Source organism: Coregonus lavaretus (genome assembly GCF_964263955.1).
Source record: "Coregonus lavaretus genome assembly, chromosome: 16".
In the NCBI taxonomy this organism is placed as follows: Eukaryota; Metazoa; Chordata; class Actinopteri; order Salmoniformes; family Salmonidae; genus Coregonus; species Coregonus lavaretus.
Genome location: NC_140003.1, coordinates 35,556,921 through 35,584,877, shown reverse-complemented (window position 1 = coordinate 35,584,877; position 27,957 = coordinate 35,556,921). Strand labels below are relative to the sequence as shown.

Sequence of the window (27,957 nt, the reverse complement as noted above, 5' to 3'; positions counted from 1 at the left end):
TGTCTGTTTGATTACAGACTGAATCAGTATCTTCCCTGAGGAGGAGACATGACAAGGTTGAGGAAGGTGAAGGTGACTCATTGGCTGCAACCGTCCAAACCAGGAATGAGCCTGATGAGGAAGAAGAAGTATCATGATGTAGGGAACAATATACCCTCTTATTTTATTATTCCGAATGTTTTTCATGTTTGTTCTATTGTCTATTCATGAGGTCTATTTATTGTGTTAGCTCGAAGAAATCACCGGACAGGCTTTAAGCGCATGCCAGAAGAATCTCCAAATGGGTCTGCACATTCTCCTATGTTCTAACCATCTGCAAAGAACAGGTACATTCTACAACCATCTAATGAACAATATATTCTATGACATTGGAAACCTTGACTCCACCACAGCTTCACCCAGTGCTGGTCCTCGTTTCAGTTTTTTGTTCTCAGCTTCTCTCGTGGACTCCGCCTTGTCATGGTGGAGGGGCTTTGTTGCTTCAGAGGGAACAACAACTCTCCTGTATGTATCTATGTATGTATGTATGTATGTATGTATGTATGTATGTATGTATGTATGTATGTATGTATGTATGTATGTATGTATGTATGTATGTATGTATGTATGTATGTATGTATGTATGTATGTATGTATGTATGTATGTATGTATGTATGTATGTATGTATGTATGTACGTACGTACAGTGGGGAAAAAAAGTATTTAGTCAGCCACCAATTGTGCAAGTTCTCCCACATAAAAAGATGAGAGAGGCCTGTAATTTTCATCATAGGTACATGTCAACTATGACAGACAAATTGAGAATTTTTTTCTCCAGAAAATCACATTGTAGGATTTTTTATGAATATATTTGCAAATTATGGTGGAAAATAAATATTTGGTCACCTACAAACAAGCAAGATTTCTGGCTCTCACAGACCTGTAACTTCTTTTTGAAGAGGCTCCTCTGTCCTCCACTCGTTACCTGTATTAATGGCACCTGTTTGAACTTGTTATCAGTATAAAAGACACCTGTCCACAACCTCAAACAGTCACACTCCAAACTCCACTATGGCCAAGACCAAAGAGCTGTCAAAGGACACCAGAAACTAAATTCTAGACCTGCACCAGGCTGGGAAGACTGAATCTGCAATAGGTAAGCAGCTTGGTTTGAAGAAATCAACTGTGGGAGCAATTATTAGGAAATGGAAGACAAACAAGACCACTGATAATCTCCCTCGATCTGGGGCTCCAAGCAAGATCTCACCCCGTGGGGTCAAAATGATCACAAGAACGGTGAGCAAAAATCCCAGAACCACACGGGGGGACCTAGTGAATGACCTGCAGAGAGCTGGGACCAAAGTAACAAAGCCTACCATCAGTAACACACTACGCCGCCAGGGACTCAAATCCTGCAGTGCCAGACGTGTCCCCCTGCTTAAGCCAGTACATGTCCAGGCCCGTCTGAAGTTTGCTAGAGTGCATTTGGATGATCCAGAAGAGGATTTGGAGAATGTCATATGGTCAGATGAAACCAAAATAGAACTTTTTGGTAAAAACTCAACTCGTCGTGTTTGGAGGACAAAGAATGCTGAGTTGCATCCAAAGAACACCATACCTACTGTGAAGCATGGGGGTGGAAACATCATGCTTTGGGGCTGTTTTTCTGCAAAGGGACCAGGACGACTGATCCGTGTAAAGGAAAGAATGAATGGGGCCATGTATCGTGAGATTTTGAGTGAAAACCTCCTTCCATCAGCAAGGGCATTGAAGATTAAACGTGGCTGGGTCTTTCAGCATGACAATGATCTCAAACACACCGCCCGGGCAACGAAGGAGTGGCTTCGTAAGAAGCATTTCAAGATCCTGGAGTGGCCTAGCCAGTCTCCAGATCTCAACCCCATAGAAAATCTTTGGAAGGAGTTGAAAGTCCGTGTTGCCCAGCGACAGCCCCAAAACATCACTGCTCTAGAGGATATCTGCATGGAGGAATGGGCCAAAATACCAGCAACAGTGTGTGAAAACCTTGTGAAGACTTACAGAAAACGTTTGACCTGTGTCATTGCCAACAAAGGGTATATAACAAAGTATTGAGAAACTTTTGTTATTGACCAAATACTTATTTTCCACCATAATTTGCAAATAAATTCATAAAGAATCCTACAATGTGAATTTCTGGATTTTTTTTCCTCATTTTGTCTGTCATAGTTGACATGCACCTATGATGAAAATTACAGGCCTCTCTCATCTTTTTAAGTGGGAGAACTTGCACAATTGGTGGCTGACTAAATACTTTTTTCCCCCACTGTATGTATGTATGTATGTATGTATGTATGTATGTATGTATGTATGTATGTATGTATGTATGTATGTATGTATGTATGTACAGTGAAAGTCGGAAGTTTAAATACACCTTAGCCAAATACATTTAAACTCAGTTTTTCACAATTCCTGACATTTAATCCTAGTAAAAATTCCCTGTCTTATATCAGTTAGGATCACCACTTTATTTTAAGAATGTGAAATGTCAGAATAATAGTAGAGAGAATGATTTATTTCAGCTTTTATTTCTTTCATCACATTCCCAGTGGGTCAGAAGTTTACATACATTCAATTAGTATTTGGTAGCATTGCCTTTAAATTGTTTAACTTGGGTCAAACGTTTCGGGTAGCCTTCCACAAGCTTCCCACAATAAGTTGGGTGAATTTTGGCCCATTCCTCCTGACAGAGCTGGTGTACCTGAGTCAGGTTTGTAGGCCTCCTTGCTCGCACACGCTTTTTCAGTTCTGCCCACACATTTTCTATAGGATTGAGGACAGGGCTTTGTGATGGCCACTCCAATAACTTTACTTTGTTGTCCTTAAGCCATTTTGCAACAACTTTGGAATTATGCTTGGGGTCATTGTCCATTTGGAAGACCCATTTGCGACCAAGCTTTAACTTCCTGACTGATGTCTTGAGATGTTGCTTCAATATATCCACATAATCTTCCTTCTTCACGATGCCATCTATTTTGTGAAGTGCACCAGTCCCTCCTGCAGCAAAGCACCCCCACAGCATGATGCTGCCACCCTCGTGCTTCAGGGTTGGGATGGTGTTCTTCGGTTTGCAAGCATTCCCCTTTTTCCTCCAAACATAACGATGATCATTATGGCTAAACAGTTCTATTTCTGTTTCATCAGACCAGAGGACATTTCCCCAAAAAGTACGATCTTTGTCTCCATGTGCAGTTGCAAACCGTAGTCTGGCTTTTTTATGGTGGTTTTGGAGCAGTGGCTTCTTCCTTGCTGACCGGCCTTTCAGGTTATGTCGATATAGGATTCGTTTTACTGTGGATATAGATACTTTTGTACCGGTTTCCTCCAGCATCTTCACAAGGTCCTTTGCTGTTGTTCTGGGATTGTTTTGCACTTTTCGCACCAAAGTACGTTCATCTCTAGTAGACAGAACACGTCCCTTCCTGAGCGGTATGACGGCTGCGTGGTCCCATGGTGTTTATACTTGCGTACTATTGTTTGTACAGATGAACGTGGTACCTTCAGGTGTTTGGAAATTGCTCCCAAGGATGAACCAGACTTGTGGAGGTCTACAATTTATTTTCTGAGGTCTTGGCTGATTTCTTTAGATTTTCCCATGATGTCAAGCAATGAGGCACTGAGTTTGAAGGTAGGCCTTGAAATACATCCACAGGTACACCTTCAATTGACTCAAATTATGTCAATTAGCCTATCAGAAGCTTCTAAAGCCATGACATCATTTTCTGGAATTTTCCAAGCTGTTTAAAGGCACAGTCAACTTAGTGTATGTAAACATCTGACCCACTGGAGTTGCGATACAGTGAATTATAAGTGAAATAATCTGTCTGTAAACAATTGTTGGAAAAATTACTTGTGTCCTAACTGACTTGCAAAAACTATAGTTTGTTAACAAGAAATTTGTAGAGTGGTTGAAAAACGAGTTTTAATGACTCCAACCTAAGTGTATGTAAACTTCCGACTTCAACTGTACATACGCAGCGCGTGAGTTTCTAGTTTGGGGAAGATGATTTTCACCATATAATAAAATAAAAGCAATACATGCATAACCGCATTTGCGGTAACTTTTGATAATGGTGTTTTCCCGCTAATGGAACATTCGAGCTTATAGCCTTCTGCGGTGTGTGCATTGCTTCACTTATAGAGTCGCATCAGGCAGTCTTAGAATGTATTAAAAATCGTAACATATAGCCCAACGTTTGTATTACAACGAAATTTACATAAATAACTCTAAATTAAGCATATAGGAGTACCTGTTTCTTTGTTAACCACTCAACACAGAATAGCTGCATGTGCGCACTCCCTCAAATCGTTTGGAGAAAATATAATTTATATTTGATTCAGGTTTGTTCAATTGTATTCTTCATATTATAAAATACTATAAAATAATGCCATGAAATTCTAAGCAAATATTGTCTGCTAAATGAACTAGTGTAGCCCATAGCCGTATGGTATAGCCAGATCAGGACCTAACATAAGGACAACTCAGAGTATGCTATTCTGTTCTTCTGTAATAGACAACATTTTCTTCATATCATGTTTCTTTAGACCTGTCTAAAATAAATATTGTATTTATTGTGAAGGTTTAGGCTATATAGCATGGATTTATTTGACTTTTTAAAAATGCAGATGTTCCAAAGGTCTGCATCAGTGGCTTGTAGGCTATGTGTGGACGCCAGGAGATGCTAAATGTGTTTGTTAATTAACGGTCAATTACTGTCAATAACCGTTAGACCGGCAGTTATTTGCTTGACATCACCGGCTGATTACTGCCACAGCCCTATCCACGCATTAACCCTATCCCTGATTAACCGTATGATATTTGTTGTTTTAGCCTAGCATTAGTGTAGCATTTCATTTTTGTCCACCAGTAGGTACTGTAGGTTTTTAGTAGTTAGAATGCAGGTATTTTCACTACATTAGTAGTTACAAAGCAGGTTTAGTTACAATGTAGATATTTTCACTAAGTTAATAGTTAGAGTGCAGGTTAGAAAGAGACTGTTATGTCATGCCTTGTTCAACGTTCACTCAAGGCCTTGCTTTGGTTAGTGCACTGTAAAGTCCTTGTATTGACTAACCTGTGCCCCCGCACATTGACTCTGTACCGGTACCCCCTGTATATAGCCTCGCTACTGTTATTTTACTGCTGGTCTTAATTTTTATTTTTATTTTTTCAATTTTTTACTTAACACTTATTTTTCTTAAAACTGCATTGTTGGTTACGGTATTGTAAGTAAGCATTTCACTGTAAGGTCTACACCTGTTGTATTTGGCGCCTGTGACAAATAAAATTAGATCTGTTTTGATTTCAGCCTTGGAACTAGAAACACAGGGACAAGCTGTTTCCTGTGGGGTCTTTGTGGCTGTGCTCTGTCTGCTTGATAGATGATATGGGAGTGGCTCTTATAGACCACATGGGGGTTCGAGGCAGATTCATTCCCTCCAGAACCATCAACTGTTTTAGCCTCAACTTCCTCCCAACACCATCTTCCAAAATATATTAAATCTTATCAAGTTAAAACATTCCTAAAGATTAACCTAGTATGCACACCTGCCTTTTTATCAACAAGAAGAGACAGGTGTATGGGTTTAGGGGTGGTAGTGGTTGGTGTGTGTGTGTACGGTACTAGTCCGTACATTTCTTTGTGTTGGTTTTATTCACACATACTGATTGGTTGGATGCTTATTAAACATATACTATACTGAGTGGGGCATGCATTTTTCGTTCTTCAATGAAATGAAAAATAATTCAATATCTGTAGTGACCAGGTGCTGTAGTGAACAGTAGCTGTTAGACCACTCTAGGGGAGGGGAAGGAAGTTAGGGAAAACCCCAGTTTTGTTGCAATCAACAAACTTGCATCAGAGAACGTCTGTTAGACGGTTAGCAGTTGTTTCCTTCCAGAGAATATATTTTTTAACAACACTTTAGTTTCAGTGCTTTTGATCATACTGTAAACTATTAATAATCATGCAGAAGTTTGAGTCTGTTATAGTGACCTATTATATATTTACATTTACGTCATTTAGCAGACGCTCTTATCCAGAGCGACTTACAAACAGTTTTTCACAATTCCTGACATTTAATCCTAGTAAAAATTCCCTGTCTTATGTCAGTTAGGATCACCACTTTATTTTAAGAATGTGAAATGTCAGAATAATAGTAGAGAGAATGATTTATTTCAGCTTTTATTTCTTTCATCACATTCCCAGTGGGTCAGAAGTTTACATACATTCAATTAGTATTTGGTAACATTGCCTTTAAATTGTTTAACTTGGGTCAAACGTTTCGGGTAGCCTTCCACAAGCTTCCCACAATAAGTTGGGTGAATTTTGGCCCATTCCTCCTGACAGAGCTGGTGTACCTGAGTCAGGTTTGTAGGCCTCCTTGCTCGCACACGCTTTTTCAGTTCTGCCCACACATTTTCTATAGGATTGAGGACAGGGCTTTGTGATGGCCACTCCAATACCTTTACTTTGTTGTCCTTAAGCCATTTTGCAACAACTTTGGAATTATGCTTGGGGTCATTGTCCATTTGGAAGACCCATTTGCGACCAAGCTTTAACTTCCTGACTGATGTCTTGAGATGTTGCTTCAATATATCCACATAATCTTCCTTCCTCACGATGCCATCTATTTTGTGAAGTGCACCAGTCCCTCCTGCAGCAAAGCACCCCCACAGCATGATGCTGCCACCCTCGTGCTTCAGGGTTGGGATGGTGTTCTTCGGCTTGCAAGCATTCCCCTTTTTCCTCCAAACATAACGATGGTCATTATGGCTAAACAGTTCTATTTCTGTTTCATCAGACCAGAGGACATTTCCCCAAAAAGTACGATCTTTGTCTCCATGTGCAGTTGCAAACCGTAGTCTGGCTTTTTTATGGTGGTTTTGGAGCAGTGGCTTCTTCCTTGCTGACCGGCCTTTCAGGTTATGTCGATATAGGATTCGTTTTACTGTGGATATAGATACTTTTATACCGGTTTCCTCCAGCATCTTCACAAGGTCCTTTAATGTTGTTCTGGGATTGATTTGCACTTTTCGCACCAAAGTACGTTCATCTCTAGTAGACAGAACACGTCCCTTCCTGAGCGGTATGACGGCTGCGTGGTCCCATGGTGTTTATACTTGCGTACTATTGTTTGTACAGATGAACGTGGTACCTTCAGGTGTTTGGAAATTGCTCCCAAGGATGAACCAGACTTGTGGAGGTCTACAATTTATTTTCTGAGGTCTTGGCTGATTTCTTTAGATTTTCCCATGATGTCAAGCAATGAGGCACTGAGTTTGAAGGTAGGCCTTGAAATACATCCACAGGTACACCTTCAATTGACTCAAATTATGTCAATTAGCCTATCAGAAGCTTCTAAAGCCATGACATCATTTTCTGGAATTTTCCAAGCTGTTTAAAGGCACAGTCAACTTAGTGTATGTAAACATCTGACCCACTGCAGTTGCGATACAGTGAATTATAAGTGAAATAATCTGTCTGTAAACAATTGTTGGAAAAATTACTTGTGTCCTAACTGACTTGCAAAAACTATAGTTTGTTAACAAGAAATTTGTAGAGTGGTTGAAAAACGAGTTTTAATGACTCCAACCTAAGTGTATGTAAACTTCCGACTTCAACTGTACATACGCAGCGCGTGAGTTTCTAGTTTGGGGAAGATGATTTTCACCATATAATAAAATAAAAGCAATACATGCATAACCGCATTTGCGGTAACTTTTGATAATGGTGTTTTCCCGCTAATGGAACATTCGAGCTTATAGCCTTCTGCCGTGTGTGCATTGCTTCACTTATAGAGTCGCATCAGGCAGTCTTAGAATGTATTAAAAATCGTAACATATAGCCCAACGTTTGTATTACAACGAAATTTACATAAATAACTCTAAATTAAGCATATAGGAGTACCTGTTTCTTTGTTAACCACTCAACACAGAATAGCTGCATGTGCGCACTCCCTCAAATCGTTTGGAGAAAATATAATTTATATTTGATTCAGGTTTGTTCAATTGTATTCTTCATATTATAAAATACTATAAAATAATGCCATGAAATTCTAAGCAAATATTGTCTGCTAAATGAACTAGTGTAGCCCATAGCCGTATGGTATAGCCAGATCAGGACCTAACATAAGGACAACTCAGAGTATGCTATTCTGTTCTTCTGTAATAGACAACATTTTCTTCATATCATGTTTCTTTAGACCTGTCTAAAATAAATATTGTATTTATTGTGAAGGTTTAGGCTATATAGCATGGATTTATTTGACTTTTTAAAAATGCAGATGTTCCAAAGGTCTGCATCAGTGGCTTGTAGGCTATGTGTGGACGCCAGGAGATGCTAAATGTGTTTGTTAATTAACGGTCAATTACTGTCAATAACCGTTAGACCGGCAGTTATTTGCTTGACATCACCGGCTGATTACTGCCACAGCCCTATCCACGCATTAACCCTATCCCTGATTAACCCTACGATTTGTTGCTTTAGCCTAGCATTAGTGTAGCATTTCATTTTTGTCCACCAGTAGGTACTGTAGGTTTTTAGTAGTTAGAATGCAGGTATTTTCACTACATTAGTAGTTACAAAGCAGGTTTAGTTACAATGTAGATATTTTCACTAAGTTAATAGTTAGAGTGCAGGTTAGAAAGAGACTGTTATGTCATGCCTTGTTCAACGTTCACTCAAGGCCTTGCTTTGGTTAGTGCACTGTAAAGTCCTTGTATTGACTAACCTGTGCCCCCGCACATTGACTCTGTACCGGTACCCCCTGTATATAGCCTCGCTACTGTTATTTTACTGCTGCTCTTAATTTTTATTTTTATTTTTTCAATTTTTTACTTAACACTTATTTTTCTTAAAACTGCATTGTTGGTTACGGTATTGTAAGTAAGGATTTCACTGTAAGGTCTAAACCGGTTGTATTTGGTGCCTGTGACAAATAAAATTAGATCTGTTTTGATTTCAGCCTTGGAACTAGAAACACAGGGACAAGCTGTTTCCTGTGGGGTCTTTGTGGCTGTGCTCTGTCTGCTTGATAGATGATATGGGAGTGGCTCTTATAGACCACATGGGGGTTCGAGGCAGATTCATTCCCTCCAGAACCATCAACTGTTTTAGCCTCAACTTCCTCCCAACACCATCTTCCAAAATATGTTAAATCTTATCAAGTTAAAACATTCATAAAAATGAACCTAGTATTAACACCTGCCTTTTTATCAACAAGAAGAGACGTGTGTGGGTTGAGGAGTGGTAGTGGTTGGTGTGTGTCTACAGTACTAGTTTGTACATTTCTTTGTGTTGGTTTTATTCACACATTCTGACTTTTGTTTAACAAGGAAGTCCTATTGAGGCCAGAAAAGGGAAATGAGAGATGAGTGAGCTAAATAAAACCAAACACCAAACTTCCCCCTACAAACTAAAAAGAGTGCAGATAACAGACGTTTAAGCTGTCTTATTTCTCTCAAAGAAGTCACTGTTTACAAGCCTCTGCCCTCTACACCAGATTCCTAACTGAATTCTAGTAGCTAAGCCTCTGGCCAGGTTCCTAACTTGATTATTATGCTGTTACTCTGAGAACTGAACCCATGTAATCTAATATGGACTAGTGGCTGTGATGGAAAGTCCCGTGACGTCATCCCTATGGAAACGGCAGAGATCAGTAGAGCATGTGAATGCCTCTAACTCATTCACATGGCTTTATGGCTGTGAAGCGTTCAGCTGTGTCCCTCTGCTCACTACTTTCTTAGTACACAAAGGAGAGAGAAGGCAAGAGCAGTTGTACTGCTGTGAATACTGTAAATAATGGTAACAGTTTATGTTTTATTGAATGGTGATCTATTTACCAAGTGCAGGAAATGTAAAAAAATTATATTTGCACGTGTATTCACAAACAGCGTTTATTTAACAGTTTGACACATGCACTAACTCTTTCCCAGGCGTCTCTACCTCTTCTTCTTTCTCCCATCATGGTGTGACCACTGGCCTTGAGTTGTCATTCTGCAGTATGCATGTTTCTCTATATATGTACACATTACTGTAGTTCTCCTTCACTAATGCTGTTATTCATTGTAGACATGATTTTCATGAGGACATTTTTGTTGTTGCTGTTGCTGTTACTATGTAGATCTAGTTCCATACACCCAACAACCAAGCCTTCTTATTGCTTTATATCCATTTCAGGGCCTGGACACATATCAACTGGGTGGATACATTATTTTAATGTTCTTCTGAATCGAAAAATAAAGCAGGGACGCCGCTGCTATCTAGAAACAACGTGTGAATTTCTGAGATATATTGCATTTGATCCATGGATAACATCCCATGGGCTTGTTGTTTTTCTGTAAACATGCTTTAGCTTTCCATCTTCTCTGCAAATCCTAGCCCACAGCAGGCTCGCCAGCCCTTAACCCTGAGCACCACCTTCTGCCTATATAGTCCAGAGGTGTATCTGTTGCTCATGCTCTGGTACAAATGACGTCCATATATTTCCATCACCTCAGCGCTGTTGTTATCAGGTGGTCAATGCCTGAAATAGAAGTGCTGTGCATTCTCTCACCCACACCTCCACCCCTCAGTCGCCCTCTCTGTTCTCCTCCTGTTTACTCTGCCTCCTTTTCTCTCAGTGTTGTGTGTCCATGTTGACAGTGTTGTTCAGCATCCGTTGCTAGACAGTTTTCATAAATCACCTCCTCATTGCATTCCTGCTGCACCTAATAAAACGACAAAAGTTAATGTCATTATATGGAGATGGAACATAAATTTATACTGGGGAATTCCTTTAGGTCAACATTGTTTTAGTTGCCCCCAGGCTAATGAAATGACACACCTGACCAACAAAGACCTACAGATGCCTGTGTCAAACCATTACACAGTAAAAGGTCATTACATGTAAAAGCTCTTCCCTGAGTGCTGTTTTCCTTGTTGTTTGTGGGGAAGCTTGCATGTTTCAGTGCTATGTTTTTAACTCAGTATGTTTACTATGTTTTTAACTCAGTATGTTTACTATGTTTTTAACTCAGTATGTTTACTATGTTTTTAACTCAGTATGTTTACTATGTTTTTAACTCTGTATGTTTACTATGTTTTTAAATCAGTATGTTTACTATGTTTTTAACTCAGTATGTTTACTATGTTTTTAACTCAGTATGTTTACTATGTTTTTAACTCAGTATGTTTACTATGTTTTTAAATCAGTATGATTACTATGTTTTTAACTCAGTATGTTTACTATGTTTTTAACTCTGTATGTTTACTATGTTTTTAACTCAGTATGTTTACTATGTGTTTAACTCAGTATGTTTACTATGTTTTTAACTCAGTATGTTTACTATGTGTTTAACTCAGTATGTTTACTATCTATCTCTATGTTTGTCTATGGAGATTGCATGGCTGTGTGCTCGATTTTATACACCTGTCAGCAATGGGTGTGGTTGAAACAGCCGAATACATTAATTTGAAGGTGTGTCCACATACATTTGTATATATAGTGTATCATCAGAGAGAGGGGTCCCAAGTCATACAGAATCTGGCCAGTTGTTGTATTTAACTTTGTTTTTCTTAAAGAAAATAAATTATTTTGTCCCATCATTTGTTTGTAATAAGGCCTATGGGTATGTTTCAGAACCAGTAAATGGTGATATGGGCTTTCAAAGAGGTAGCACACAGTCTATGAAACTTCAGGAGTCTGTGAGTGGGGTGGAGATTAGACAGTCTCGTCCATAATCCACCCAATTGTGCAATAGCTGCTGTGGCTTACTGAAAAACGGTTTCCCTACAGGAGCAGCAGGACGTTTGTCTGTCAGCACAAACAGCAAAAAACAAATGTCTCTACGCTACTTCAGCAGAGGAACTAACATTCATCAAAGGTTAGTGGCCTATTAAATTTACAGATTCATCTGTTTTATTCCATTATTACTGACCAATGTAGGACTGTTTGTTTATTTTTGTAATAAGGTGTAGGCTACTTTGCAAGATGTGCATTACTCCATCAAAGAGTGATGATTGCTGACCATTGCTCTAATAAATTGCATTGCATTCAACATTATTTAACATTTGAGATAGCCTACATAACTGTTTTGCATAAACAAAGAATAGGACCTCATTATTACAAACGGCAATCTCAAAATGTAATACAATTCCATAATTACATTTCCCCTATGACCCTAGCAATGAGAAGAGCAAAGCATGTTACAGAAGCTGTGCTGTGTGTTCTACTCATCATCCAGAGGGATACAGAAAGTAGGTTTTCAATTGATGTCATCAAATGTCATATTATTGCGCTCATGTTTTATTCACTTTTTTCTTATTAACACTAGGCAGAAAATAACACCCACCAAACACACAATCCCACCATTAAATTGTAGTCCTTGTCCTTTTAGGGTACAATAAGGCACACACATCAGCTCAGTATGTTTACTATGTTTTTAACTCAGTATGTTTACTATGTGTTTAACTCAGTATGTTTACTATGTTTTTAACTAAGTATGTTTACTATGTTTTTAACTCAGTATGTTTACTATGTTTTTAACTCAGTATGTTTACTATGTGTTTAACTCAGTATGTTTACTATGTTTTTAACTCAGTATGTTTACTATGTTTTTAACTCAGTATGTTTACTATGTTTTTAACTCAGTATGTTTACTATCTTTTTAACTCAGTATGTTTACTATGTTTTTAACTCAGTATGTTTACTATGTTTTTAACTCAGTATGTTTACTATGTTTTTAACTCAGTATGTTTACTATGTTTTTAACTCAGTATGTTTACTATGTGTTTTACTCAGTATGTTTACTATGTTTTTAACTCAGTATGTTTACTATGTTTTTAACTCATTATGTTTACTATGTTTTTAACTCAGTATGTTTACTATGTTTTTAACTCAGTATCTTTACTATGTGTTTTACTCAGTATGTTTACTATGTGTTTAACTCAGTACGTTTACTATGTGTTTAACTCAGTATGTTTACTATGTTTTTAACTCAGTATGTTTACTATGTTTTTAACTCAGTATGTTTACTATGTTTTTAACTCAGTATGTTTTTAACTCAGTATGTTTACTATGTTTTTAACTCAGTATGTTTACTATGTTTTTAACTCAGTATGTTTACTATGTTTTTAACTCAGTATGTTTTGAGACATGCTGAGCATGCCCAAGTATCTGGGAATGTATTGAATATCTTACTCTTGAATAAGTATAGGGATAGATTCAAGGCTGTTGGCTTATTATTCTAAAAACATATTCATTAAGTAGTTTCAGACTAGAGTGGACCCAGATCAGTATGTGCTTTAGCGATCTCCTCTGACTATGGCTGCACAAATGGGTATAGGGTCAAATAATGAGCAATTGGCACTGTTTTTTTGGCTTGTGTTTTCTCTTCAGGTATACGGGTGATTGGAGGATGTAGGACTGTGGTACAGGGGGAGGGTGTGGACTTATCCTGCAGACTGATAGAGACAACCGAGGACCTCGAACAGATAACATGGCAGAAAAGTACTCTGAAAGAAAAACAGAACTATTATTTTATGCTGATTTATCCCAATGGGGATACTACGTTTATTGCACCGAATGGATTGAAAGGTAGAGTCCAGTTTATTGGGAACCCATCAGAAAACCTTGGATCTATTCGAATAACATCTGTCAGACTGTTGGATGAAGGCACCTTCACATGTATCTTTAGTGTTTTCCCCAGTGGAGCATACAATACAGAGATACCTCTGACTGTGCTTGGTAAGAACTCGACCTTCACTCTTTACATCACTGTTTTTACTTTTGACAGTGTAGAAACACTGCATGTGATAATCAATACTAGAAAGCTAAAAAGTTGGAAGGTTCATTATTCAAGTGAAGCAAGAGCAGAGCCCTCATCCACAGGTTTTGCTTTGCCAAGGAAAATCCATCTTCTCTACACGTAGAAAAAAGGGTTCCAAAGGTTGTTGTTTTTTCTCCAGAGGGATACAATTCGACCTATAACCTTTTCTTATCCTAAGAACCGTTTTTGGAAGAAATAGTTATTTTATGATTCTTTGAAAGGCAATAAGGGTCTACATAGAAACCCTTCAGCTGCTAACATAATTGCAAAAGGGTTTTCTAATGATCAATTAGCCTTTTTAAATGATAAACTTGGATTAGCAAACACAACTTGCCATTGGAACACAGGACTGATGGTTGCTGATAATGGGCCTCTGTATGTCTATGTAGATATTCCATAAAAAATCAGCCGTTTCCATCTACAATAGCCATTTACAACATTAACAATGTCTACACTGTATTTCTGCTCAATTTTATGTTATTTTAATGGACCAAAAAAATGCTTTTCTTTTGAAAACAAGGACATTTCTAAGTGACCCCAAACTTTTGAACGGTAGTGTATGCGTGAAATTAATTTTCATTTACAGTGGACCATTATCATGCACATGTCATGTATGCACTTAAACAGCGAAGGGAGGATGCTTTTCCCGTGGTTCATTTGCATGCCAGCCAGGTAGGCTATACTCCTGTTGTAAAGCGAAGCAATGTGCTTAATATTAGGAAAGTTGATAAATAAATATAGTAGGTCTAGCCTATAGAAATCTGATGGGATCCTCCTCTTTTTAATAGAGGTCATCACTCTGTTTTCTCACACAATTGCATATCCTATAGAAATGTTGTGCAACATGAGCTCATGGGCTCTCATGAAGTGTTTGAATAGATTTAATATTACCTTTGCATTGATGTCAGAGTGATTAGAGGGACAATAGAATGCTGAGTACCAGGCAGTTAGCAAGTTTGTTAGGCTACTAATGACCATCAGCAGCATCAGAGCTTGGAGAAGCCTAATTCAGTTTTAGAGTTGTTTTCTGCAATTCTACTCATTTTGCCAAGGGGGCGGAGAGAAAATGTTGCAGTTTTAAAGCCAGTTTTCTGCAATTCTACACATTTTGCCATGGGGTGGAGAGAAAATGTTGCAGTTGTATAACAACTTGCCCATCCCTGGTGTACAATAAAACACTCAAAACCACGCCCATTATTATCATATTTCTGAGCATGCTCTATTGCAGGTTGATTTGTTTGTTTCAATATCTGTGTTTTTGTATGCACATTGATTAGTATGATTAACCTTATGCTACACGAAAAAAAGAATATACAATTAATCAACTAATTCAATCTTTTACTAGTTGGACTTATTGCACCCGGTACTGAGATAGTTGTTCCAGTTGAGATCATTTAGGTAGATCATTTATCAATCTTCCCTAACCTGGCAGTCATTCTAAAATGCAGGTTGCAGGTGATTAAAAGTTCCAATTGTTGGATATCCTCACTCTGGCTGAGTAAGGCACTTAACCCTAATTTGCTCCAGCGGTGCTGTACTACTATGGCTGACCCTGTAAAACAACACATTTCACTGCACTTATCTGGTGTATGTGACAATAAAACATTTTAAAATATATGTTATTATTTATAGAGGGTTCTAGGCAGAACCATTTACAGGGGAATCTATCAGGAACCCATAGAGATCATATTCTAATTCCTAATTCTATGGAAGAACCTTGCATAGAGGGTTCTAGGTTCTAGGTGGTGAGCCTCTCATCAGGGTGAGCTAAAACCTGTTAAAACCGGATTTGCTCAAACCTCCAATACAGTCAATGTGTAGCTACTAATAATGTATATTGCAATTGGCCAGATAGAGAACATGGATTATTTCAAGTTTGTTGGTCATGTACCATGAGCATTTGGATAAGTTTCACATATAATAATAATAATATAATATGCCATTTAGCAGACGCTTTTATCCAAAGCGACTTACAGTCATGCGTACATACATTTTTGTGTATGGGTGGTCCCGGGGATCGAACCCACTATCTTGGCGTTACAAGCGCCGTGCTCTACCAGCTGAGCTACAGAGGACCACATGACGGGCTGTGTGTGTTTTGGTTGTTTTTTTATGTATAGTTCCACATTTGGAATATATACAGCATCCCTTAACGGCATAATCACTGGGCTGTGAAGGCTTTTCAATGGAACTGCTGAAAATGAAAAACAGCTTTTGTGATGTGTGAAACCTAATACCTCAGGTGCAGGTACCGATCATCAGGGTGAGCTAAAACCTGTTAAAACCGGATTTGCCCAAACCTCCAATACAGTAAATGTGTAGCTACTAATGATGTATATTGCAATTGGCCAGATAGAAAACATGGTAGGGTTTTTTGGTCATGTAACATGAGCATTTGGATAAGTTTCACATGACAGGCTGTGTGTGTTTTGGTTGTTTTTCACATATAGTTCCACATTTATAATTACATTGTAGTTATTTAGCAGACGCACTTATCCAGAATGACTTACAGTTAGTGAGTGCATACATTTTTATACTGGTCCCCCGTGGGAATCAAACCCACAACCCTGGCGTTGCAAGTGCCATGCTCTACCAACTGAGCTACATGGGAAACACAATAATGAGTGACTTGTTCATGTTTTCTGTTCTCTGTTTGTTTGTTTTCTGGTCATAGTTCCTCCAGTAGTGAGTGTGACAGTTGATGTTCCTCCTGTCATTGGGGAGAATGAGGTTGTCTTGGCAACCTGTGTGGCTGCTGGTGCCAAGCCACAGGCAGAAGTGAAGTGGATTTCAGGTACATTCGGCAGTTTGTTGAGGACAATGACAAACTCCACCCAGCACGCCAATGGAACTACCACAGTACTCAGCCACCTAATCGGGGTGCCAACCAGAGCAGCCAATCAGCAGCAGGTCCAGTGTGTGGTCAACCAGTCTGCCCTGGCAACAGAAAGGAGCTACAACTACACCATAAACATCCACTGTAAGTGTCTTCTACTACTACTGTCCTACACTATAGACAGACACTGTAAATATATTCTACTACTACTGTCCTACACTATAGACAGACACTGTAAATATATTCTACTACTACTGTCCTACACAATAGACAGACACTGTAAATATATTCTACTACTACTGTCCTACACTATAGACAGACACTGTAAATATATTCTACTACTACTGTCCTACACTATAGACAGACACTGTAAATATATTCTACTACTACTGTCCTACACTATAGACAGACACTGTAAATATATTCTACTACTACTGTCCTACACTATAGACAGACACTGTAAATATATTCTACTACCACTGTCCTACACTATAAACAGACACTGTAAATATATTCTACTACTACTGTCCTACACTATAGACAGACACTGTAAATATATTCTACTACTACTGTCCTACACTATAGACAGACACTGTAAATATATTATACTACCACTGTCCTACACTATAAACATACACTGTAAATATATTCTACTACCACTGTCCTACACTATAGACAGACACAGTAAATATATTCTACTACTACTGTCCTACACTATAGACAGACACTGTAAATATATTCTAATACTACTGTCCTACACAATAGACATCCACTGTAAATATATTATAATACTACTGTCCTACACTATAGACAGACATTGTAAATATATTCTACTACTACTGTCCTACACTATAGACAGACACTGTAAATATATTATTCTACCACTGTCCTACACTATAGACAGACACTGTAAATATATTCTACTACCACTGTCCTACACTATAGACAGACACTGTAAATACATTCTACTACTACTGTCCTACACTATAAACAGACACTGTAAATATATTATACTACTACTGTCCTACACTATAAACAGACACTGTAAATATATTATACTACTACTGTCCTACACTATAGACAGACACTGTAAATATATTCTACTACTACTGTCCTACACTATAGACAGACACTGTAAATATATTATACTACCACTGTCCTACACTATAGACAGACACTGTAAATATATTCTACTACTACTGTCCTACACTATAGACAGACACTGTAAATATATTATTCTACCACTGTCCTACACTATAGACAGACACTGTAAATATATTCTACTACTACTGTCCTACACTATAGACAGACACTGTAAATACATTCTACTACTACTGTCCTACACTATAGACAGACACTGTAAATATATACTAAACTACCACTGTCCTACACTATAGACAGACACTGTAAATATATTCTACTACTACTGTCCTACACTATAGACAGACACTGTAAATATATACTAAACTACCACTGTCCTACACTATAGACAGACACTGTAAGTATATACTCCACTACCACTGTCCTACACTATAGACAGACACTGTAAGTATATACTCCACTACTACTGTCCTACACTATCGGTATCCACTGTAAATGTAAATTCCACTATCACTGTCACAGACCATAGACATCCACTGTAAGTATAGACTCTCACTGTCTTCACTGGCAGTAGCCTAGTAGTCCCTCTAAACAGTCCCTGTCTGTCTATACAGTCTTAGATAATAACGTGCTATCCTAGAACCAAATATGTTTTTTTCGGCTGTCCCCATAGGAGAACCCTTTGAATAACACCTATTAGTTCCACCTTTTATTAACACCTATTAGTTCCACCCTTTGTAGCACTTTTTGGTCAAGGGTGATGCAATTGCCATACCAGGCGGTGATGCACTCAGAAAATATGTTTTCGATGGTGCAGCTGTATAATTCTTTGAGGATCTGAAGACCCATTCTCTTCAGGGCTGTGTGGGTGAGTGTGGACCATGTTAAGTCCTTACTGATGTGGACACCAAATAACTTAAAGGTCTCGACCCGCTCCACAACAGCCCCGTCAATGTGGATGGAGGCGTGCTCTCCCCTCTTTCTCCCATAGTCCACGATCAGCACCTTGGTCTAATTGATGTTGAGGGAGATGTTGTCCTGGCTCCACACTGCTAAGTCACTGACTTCCTACCTGTAGGCTGGCTGGCTGACTCTCTCTATCTCTCTCTCTCTCTCTCTCTCTCTCTCTCTCTCTCTCTCTCTCATAGATCCACCTCAGTCAGTGAACATCACCCTTAGTGAGGCCTCTAAAGCCACAGTCTTCCTATGTGTAGCAGATGGCAACCCACAACCCAACTACACCTGGAGCAGGTACTCACTCATATGTAAACTAGTTAAATCCAGTTTAAATCTAAATGTTAGCTAAACTTGTTAAGACGTGATATCTAAATTAGCTTGAAGCTTCAGTATGTTCATGTCTAAAGGACAGTTTTTGAATTTTGCTGGCAGTCAAATCATGCATTTGTCTTTCACACACACACACACACACACACACACACACACACACACACACGCGCGCGCGCCCGCGCGCACACACGCGAACAAACACACACACACAAAGTATTGCGCATCTAACCATGTGGGGACATACAATTCAGTCACATTCAAGATCCTATCTTCCCTAACCCCTAACCCTAACCCTAAACCTAACATTAACCCGTACCCTTACCCTAACCCTAACCTTAACCAAAAAAACGAACCTTAACCCTAACCCTAAACCTAACCCAAGCTCCTAACCCTAACACTAACCCAATCTCCTAACCCTAACCCTAAGCCTAAACCTAATTCTAACCCTAACACTAATTCTAACCTTAACCCTAATCCCACTAGAAATAGCATTTGACCTTGTGGGGACCAACACAGGTATAGTTAAACACGTCCACACACACACACACACACACACACACACACACACACACACACACACACACACACACACACACACACACACACACACACACACACACACACACACACACACACACACACACACACACACACACACACACACATACACAGTCACACACTCAGCCCCTCTTCTCCTCTCTCTCCCCCAGAGTGGGCCAGCCATGGCCTGTGTCTTCAGTGAGAGCAGAGGGAGACATACTGCACCTCCTCAGTCTCAGCTCTGAGCTGAATGGTCTCTATGTCTGTGAGGCCTCCAACCCCTACGGACGAGCAACTGGCTCCCTCTATGTACACACATCCTCTGGTGAGAAGCACCTGAGAGACACACACACACACACACACACACACACACACACACACACACAGTATTCATACTGGTTGCTTAACTGGTTGCTTATACTGTTTTATATGTTGCTTATAATTGTTATGCGATTGATTGATTGATTGATTGATTGGTTGATTGCTTGCTTGCTTGATTGAGTACTTTACTGAATACTTTATTGTCCCGTAGGGAAATTTGTCTGGCAACAATACAGGCATTCCTGGCATACACATAAAACACATATATGAGGTTATGAAAAATGTGATGTAGCATGGATAACAAAGTTGAGCCAGATGGTCACTTATCTTTCACTGCATGTGTTAGTATCAGACTTATGTCCTCATTCCTCTTTCTACAGGAAGGTATAACCACTAACTAAGATGGTCATGATACACACTTATCTCTTACTGCATATGTACATGTCTTATTACTTAGTATTATCTCTTTGCTTTCTGCAGGAAAGTGTTTGCATCAGAGCCATGATGCTTGTTAGGTCAACACAATTATATGAAATTGTAAATACAGACTGTTTCCTATATTAACTGTATCCCCTCTCTCCTCATAGAGACCTCTGCTGCCTGTTGGGTTCTACTCATTGTCATTCTATGTCTGATTGTTACTGCGGCTGCACTCGTATGGTACTGGAGGAAATACGGACAGTGTCCTTGGTAATATCAACTACTGTAATATTATGAACATCATTTTGCATTATGAAAACATTTCATTTTCACTTGATGATTGGCTCAAATTCATATTATATTTTTTTCTGGACGATATCCAAGGAATTCAATCATGGCCAATCACCAGTTCCAGGCACCCCCACAGGTATGTGACTAGTTAAAGTCCACCATTGTTGCGTGATTACCCTATCACATCAGCCACTTTTTGCTATGTAATAATACTGTTATAATGTCTGATGACAAGGTTGAGGAAGATGAACCTGGGACGTCTGGGTTCTAACACTCCAAACCAGGAAGGCGGATAAGGACGAAGTATCATGATGTAAGGAACACACATTATGAATAATTTTTTTATATTTTGAAATATTACAAAAAATATATTTTGTTAGAGCTATTGTCTATTCATGAGGTATATTTATTGTTCTATTTTAAAGAAATCACTGTACAGGCTGAGAGCAGATGCCAGAAGAATCTCAGACATGCAATGGGTGTGGGAAGATTTCCAGTCTGCACATTCTCCATTGTTCTAACCATTTGCAAAGAAGAGGCACATTCTCCAACCATCTAATGAAGACAGTGAACAGAGACCCTAGCAGTATTCACTGTGACATTAGAAACCTCGGCTCGGCCCCTCCTCCACCACAGCTTCTCTCGTGGACTGCCTTGTCATGGTGGAGGGGCTTTGTTTCTTCAGCAGGAACAACAACTCTCCTGTATGTACAGTAGGCTAGTGCTTTTACTGTTCATAAGGCCTACACATCTTGTTGGCTGACGAAAAGTACATGTGGACAGTTCTTCCAATATCTTCAATATGCGCCTCGGAATTGGATAAGGATGCGCACAGTTGCGTCCCCGATGTGTCTGTCTTCACTTGTAGCCTGTGAGAAAGACCCGATTACGTGACGGGCATTGGCTAATAAGAATTGAGCTATTTGAGAGAGCCATGTGAGTGAGAGGCGCTTCGGAGCACGCAGCATGCAGGGAGAAGGGAATTACAATTATTATATTCAGCCTAAGGGCACAAAGGCCACTGGCTGCAAAAGGTATGGATTTTTTTAGGGGACATTACGGCCACACAAAGGGGATGCCGCTGGGAAATTTGAAGCATTATCAAGTGCTTGTCAAAATGTCAATGAGAGACTGTTGAAGTGTGTACAGCCTGCACAAAAAACTAAGCAGAGCTCATGCCTTTCATGCGACTTTAAAAAAAATCTTCATTAGAGTCGCATCATGCAGTCTTAGAATGAATTAAAAATCATAACATATAGCCCAACGTTTGTATCACAATGAACATAGATAACTCTAAATTAAGCATATAGGAGGACCTGTTTCTTTGTTAACTGCTCAACACAGAATAGCAACATGTGCACACTCCCTCAAATTGTTTGGAGAAAATATCCTTTCTATTTTATTCAGGTTTGTTCAATTTTATTCTTCATACTATAAAATACTATAAAATATTGCCATGAAATTCTAATCAAATCTTGTCTGCTAAATGAACTAGTGTAGCCCACAGCCATATGGCATAGCCAGATCAGGACCTAACATAAGGACAACTCAGAGTATGCTATTCTCTTCTTCTGTAACAGACTACATTTTCTACATATCAGGTTTCTTTAGACCTGTCTAAAATAAATAATGTATTTATTGTGAAGGTGTAGGCTATATTACATGGATTTATTTGACTTTTTAAAATGTAGATGTTCCAAAGGTCTGCATCAGTGTCTTGTAGGCTATGTGTATAAGCCAGGAGATGCTAAATGTGTTTATGTTAATTCACGGTCAATTACTGTCAATAACCGTGAGACCGGCAGTTATTTGCTTGACAATGACCGGTTGATGACTGCCACAGCCCTATCCACGCATTAACCCTATCCCTGATTAACCCTACGATTTGTTGCTTTAGCCTAGCATTAGTGTAGCATTGCATTTTTTGTCCACCAGTAGTTACTGTAGGTAGTTAGAATGCAGGTATTTTAACTACATTAGTAGTTACAATGCAGGTATTTTCAATAAATTAGTAGTTACAATGCAGGTATTTTCACTACATTAGTAGTTAGAATGCAGGTATGTTCACTACATTAGTAGTTAGAATGCAGGTATTTTCACTACATTAGTAGTTAGAATGCAGGTATTTTCACTACATTAGTAGTTAGAATGCAGGTATTTTCACTACATTAGTAGTTACAATGCAGGTCTAGTTACAATGTTAATCTTTTCACTAAATTAATAGTTAGAATGCAGGTTAGAAAGAGACTGTTATGTCATGCCATGTTCAACGTTTACTCAAGGCCTTGCTTTGGTTAGTGCACTGTGAAGTCCTTGTATTGACTAACCTGTGCCCCCACACAGGTTAGTACCCCCTGTACTGGTACCGCTTGTATATAGCATCGCTACTGTTATTTTACTGCTGCTTAGCCCCAGGCTAATGAAATGACACACCTGACCAACAAAGACCTACAGATGCCTGTGTCAAACCATTACACAGTAAAAGGTCATTACATGTAAAAGCTCTTCCCTGAGTGCTGTTTTCCTTGTTGTTTGTGGGGAAGCTTGCGTGTTTCAGTGATCCTGAAAGCTATACCGGTGGGGTTTTGGCCCCAGGCAGGTTCAACCATGCCGGGCAGTTTCCAGGTGAGAGGCCAGACTTAACACAACACCTGGCCCTCCAGGTTGGGGGTTGGGTGTGGGGCTAACAACCCCAGCCCATAAAAAGACACATTGTTAAAGAAACTGCAACAACTTTGAAAACTACAACAACAAGGGACCCAAAAGGAAACTCCAGAAAATCTATAGGCACTATGACGGCTTCAGATGAAAGACCTACCCAGGAAATCAGGAGCTCGATGAGGAGTTATCTAGGCACCAAAACTACAGTCTGTCTTGAAGCATGGAATGTCCCCACCATGTTTGAAACTTCAAAAGCAGTTCAAGTTATCATAGAGATGGGCATGTACAACGTGGACATCCTGTGTGTAAGCGAACGCAAGTGGACTGGTTCTGTACGCAAGGTGGCAAGCGATGGCTCAACAATACTCTATTCAGGAAAGGATGATTCCCACTCTAGTGATGTAGCCCTCATTATCAGTAGAACAGCTGCCAAATCACTCTTGGAATGGGAACCCATCATTGAGCAAGATTTGACTCCATGTACTGCAAGTTCCCCATCCTGCAATGCTATGCCCCCACCAACGAGGCAAGAGGAGGCGGACAAGGATGACTGGTAGGAGCAGCTACAAAAAGCAGTATCCAAGGTCCGACAACACGACGTGATCATGATAATGGGAGATTTGAATGCCAACGTTGGAGCCGATAACACAGACTGTGAACAGGCTATGTGAAAACACGGCTGTGGTACCATCAATAACAACGGTATGTTATGGTGTAGGGTGAATTTTTCTGGCATGGTTTAGGTCCACGCATTGAAGCTGTTCTGGCAGCTCGTGGTGGCCTAACACCCTTTTAAGACACTCTATGTAGGTGTAGCCTTACATTTTTTGAAACTATTTATCCTCTGTGGCTAAATTATGCTCTTTGGTGTATTTTGAACATTGAGAGCGGGCTCCTGTGGTAGGATAAAAAAATTATAATACAAAAAATGTATTTATATTTGTTGGGCCCCCCGACGTGCTTGGGCCCAGCCCCTAACTCATACAATTGACCAGTCACATTTATTTATGCAGTTTATTTTAATTTGTTTATTAATCAATTACCCAATCAAGGCAGGGCCCCATAGTTACGCATTTGGGCCCCCTACCTCCTCTCCTCCCCCCATCTGATGATTAGCAGAGCAGAAGCAGGCTGTAAACACTCATTGAGAGCGGGCTCCTGAGTCCTCCTGTCGTTGGTAAAAAAAATACTAAATATATACTACATATATAATATTACTTTTCTATTTTATTTATTTTTATTTATTTGCTGCCTCTTGGGCCCCCCATGACCTGGGCCCAGGGGCTTCAGCCCTGTTAAAACCCTGCATTAATCCACCCCTGCACACACTATTATCCACCTCAATGGACTCACCTTAACAGCCAGGTAGGACAGGTGAAAGAACACTCCCATTAGGCATATTGCATTCATCCGTCTTGTGTTAGACCAAAGCAGAAGAATGGGAGAGGAAGCTACTTAAAACCACTGAAATGGACCCTAGGTCCTAGAATAGTGGATCCTAACCTGTGAGGTAGGGACCTCTTGTGGATTCCATATGAACTACATGGGGGTGCTGTACAGCAGGGGGAACCCTAGGTACGCAGGGGTCCGTGTAAATATATTTTTAAATGTTTTTATGAATATTGCTAGCAAAAACAGAATAAACACATTTTAAATGACATACCTACAGTAGAAAAGAGGATAATAATTTTTTTCTAATGATGTTAACTCACTGGAATATCTGACATACATTGCCTTTAGAAAGTATTCATACCCCTTGACTTATTCCAAATGTTGTTGTGTTACAGCCTGAATTCAAAATGGCTTCAATAATTTTTTCCTCACGCATCTACATACAATACCTATAATAACAAATGAAAACATTTTATACTTTTTGGGAAAAATGAAATACATAATTATCTAATTTACATAAGCATTCACACCCCTGAGTCAATCAGTGGCGGTCGGTGCCGTTTATTATGAGGGAGGACGATATATTTTTTTATGAGCATGGACTTGTTTCTATTACAGCATATTGGATGACTGTCATTCATTATCCATTCACCCAGTTAAATGTAACATTGATTGGTTTAGGATACACAAAAAAAAGTATGCATGACTGTAAGTCGCTTTGGATAAAAGTGTCTGCTAAATGGCATATTATATTATTATTATTATTATTATTATACTACATGATACTTAAAATTTCCCTATACCCATCATGAGGTTTCTACATCCTAGCCTATGTTTACAACAAAGTTTACAACATAGATGCACACAGGTTGAGAGAAAGATTTTGATCCATGTGTCACTGTCTATCCAGTTGTTTATGCCCGTTTCATTCTGTTTGCTTCCGTTTAAGAAACGTTAATAGAACTATCGCGTTAGTAAACCCACTACAATCATGCAAAACAGTATGTACAGTCAGTAAGCAGTTTAGCAGTTATACCGGGGGGCCCAGTGGCAACAAATTAGTCAAACCAAAAGCTTACCTTGACTTGGAAGAGTTCCAGTGTTGGATAGTCATAGCCAGCTAGCTGTTTGAGCCGGGTGTTTGAGTAGGCTAAACTAGCTAGCTGCATTCATAAGAGAAGTAAGTGAAAGTGAAAATATATATATAGTTAGCTCTCTCCCTCAATCTCTCTCTCTCTCTCTCTCTTACTCCTCTTTCATTTTTGAAGAAATGAATTTGTTCAAAACTATCTATCTTTTTCTCTCTTTGAGTCAACTACTCACCACATTTTATGCACTGCAGTGCTAGCCAGCTGTAGTTTATGCTTTCAGTACTAGATTCATTCTCTGATCCTTTGATTGGGTGGACAACATGTCAGAATGCTACAAGATATCTGATAGGTTGGAGGTTGTCCTCCAGAAGTTGTCATAAATACTGTGTAAGTCTATGGAAGGGGTTGAGAACCATGAGCATCCTAGGTTTTGTGTTGATGTCAAGGACGGAAGCTCGCTGTCCTCCGGCTATTCTATGGTGCTACCCTACAGAGAGCTGTTGAGGCTACGGTAGACCATTGCAAAACAGTGTGTTTTAATCAATTATTTGGTGACATTAATATATTTTGTATAGTTTTATCTAAAAAGGATAACTTTTTTAATGTTACACTATTTTTATGAAATTCACTGAGGATGATGGTCCTCGCCTTCCTCTTCTGAGGAGACTCCACTGGAGTCAATACATGTTAGAATCACCTTTGTCAGCGATTACAGCTGTAAATCTTTCTGGGTAAGTCTCTAAGAGCTTTGCACACCTTGATTGTACAATTCTTGCACATTAAGCTCTGTCAAGTTGGTTGTTAATCATTCCTAGACAGACATTTTCAAGTCTTGCCACAGATTTTCAAGCTGAGTTACACTGAGTGTACAAAACATTAGAAACACCTTCCTCAGAACAGCCTCAATTCGTCGGTGCATGGACTCTAAAAGGTGTCGAATGCGTTCCACAGAGATGCTGGGCCATGTTTACTACAATGCTTCCCACAGTTGTGTCAAGTTGTCTGGATGTCCTTTGGGTACAAATGGGAAACTGTTGAGCGTGAAAAACCCAGCAGCGTTGCAGTTCTTGACACACTCAAACTGGTGCGCCTGGCACCTACTACCATACCCCGTTCAAGGACACTTAAATATTTTGCCTTGCCTATTCATCCGCTGAATGGCACATATAAACAATCCATGTCTCAATTTTCTTAAGGCTTTAAAATCCTTCTTTAACCTGTCTCCTGCCATTCATCTGATTGAAGTGGATTTAACAAGTGACACCAAAAAGGGATCATAGCTTTTACCTGGATTCAACTGGCCAGTCTATGTCATGTTCCTAATGTTTTGTATACTCAATGTATATATTTTTGGAATGTTTTTGTAATCGCCACCAAGTTTTTATTTTAGCAGAAAAGCCAGAGGCTGCGTGACCTGTGTTCGCCCCGCCCCCAGGATGACGTTTTCTAAAACTCCTTACATTCTGAACATTTTTAAGACAACATAAACCTAAGCAGGAGGCTGCGTAAAGTTTTTAGTGTGTGAAAGAAACAGAGATTTAGAAAACGGGAAAAGGTATCCTGCTGGTGGGACAAACACAAGTCACACAGCCACTCCGTTTAGTAATGATCAAGTGCTGTATGGAAAGGGAAAGGGGATGCCTACAGTAGTCAATTAGTAGCACAACTGAATACATTCAACCGAAATGTGTCTTCCTCATTTAACACTGAATTAAGCTACTGACCTCTCCTTGCCTATCACAAAGACTTATCTGTTCCTGTTTTCGTTTCCTGCAGAAACAAGATAACACGAATTAGGTATTTGATTGAAACTCCGAATCAACTATAAATACAAAATGAGACCACAGTGCGATAGGCAATGCTGATTTGATTCATTTGAGCTCTTAGGTAAACTGCTTTGAGCTACTCACCTACACAGCCAGACCATACAGCAGATGTTAATGCAGAGAATCACTCCTCCAATAGCAGAAGGAATTGTGAAGAGCAATAATCTCTGTAGGCTATGTTCAGCATTATCTGTGTTAAGACAAACATACAGAAACAATTGGGTTTTTCAGGAAAGTCTGAAAAGTCTAAAACAAATGTCATATTCCTTTGCTTTATAACAATATTGTTAAAAAAGGGAGATAATAACCAAATAATAACATTATAACACTTAGTATTGATTGATTGCAATAATTATCACAATA

The 27,957-nt window shown here is 39.2% G+C and overlaps 1 protein-coding gene and 1 long non-coding RNA gene across 2 annotated transcripts; one reads left to right on the top strand and one right to left on the bottom strand.

Annotated features, from left to right (window-relative positions):
* The first annotated feature begins 19 nt into the window (after positions 1-19).
* Positions 20-23,022, top strand: LOC311144177 (nectin-3-like). Its single transcript, XM_084180184.1, has 11 exons — positions 20-138; positions 11,797-11,884; positions 12,186-12,257; positions 13,399-13,746; positions 16,503-16,808; positions 18,914-19,016; positions 19,763-19,917; positions 20,501-20,603; positions 20,718-20,760; positions 20,860-20,937; positions 21,050-23,022. Exons 1-10 carry the CDS (start codon positions 49-51, stop codon positions 20,893-20,895), a joined length of 1,344 nt encoding a protein of 447 aa, XP_084036310.1. The 5' UTR covers positions 20-48; the 3' UTR covers positions 20,896-20,937; positions 21,050-23,022.
* Positions 9,901-26,023, bottom strand: LOC311144178. The gene is made up of 2 exons (XR_014614487.1): positions 25,757-26,023; positions 9,901-10,729 (listed from the first exon to the last, which is right to left on the bottom strand). It is a non-coding gene; the product is annotated as an uncharacterized lncRNA (long non-coding RNA).
* Between the last annotated feature and the right edge of the window lie 1,934 nt (positions 26,024-27,957).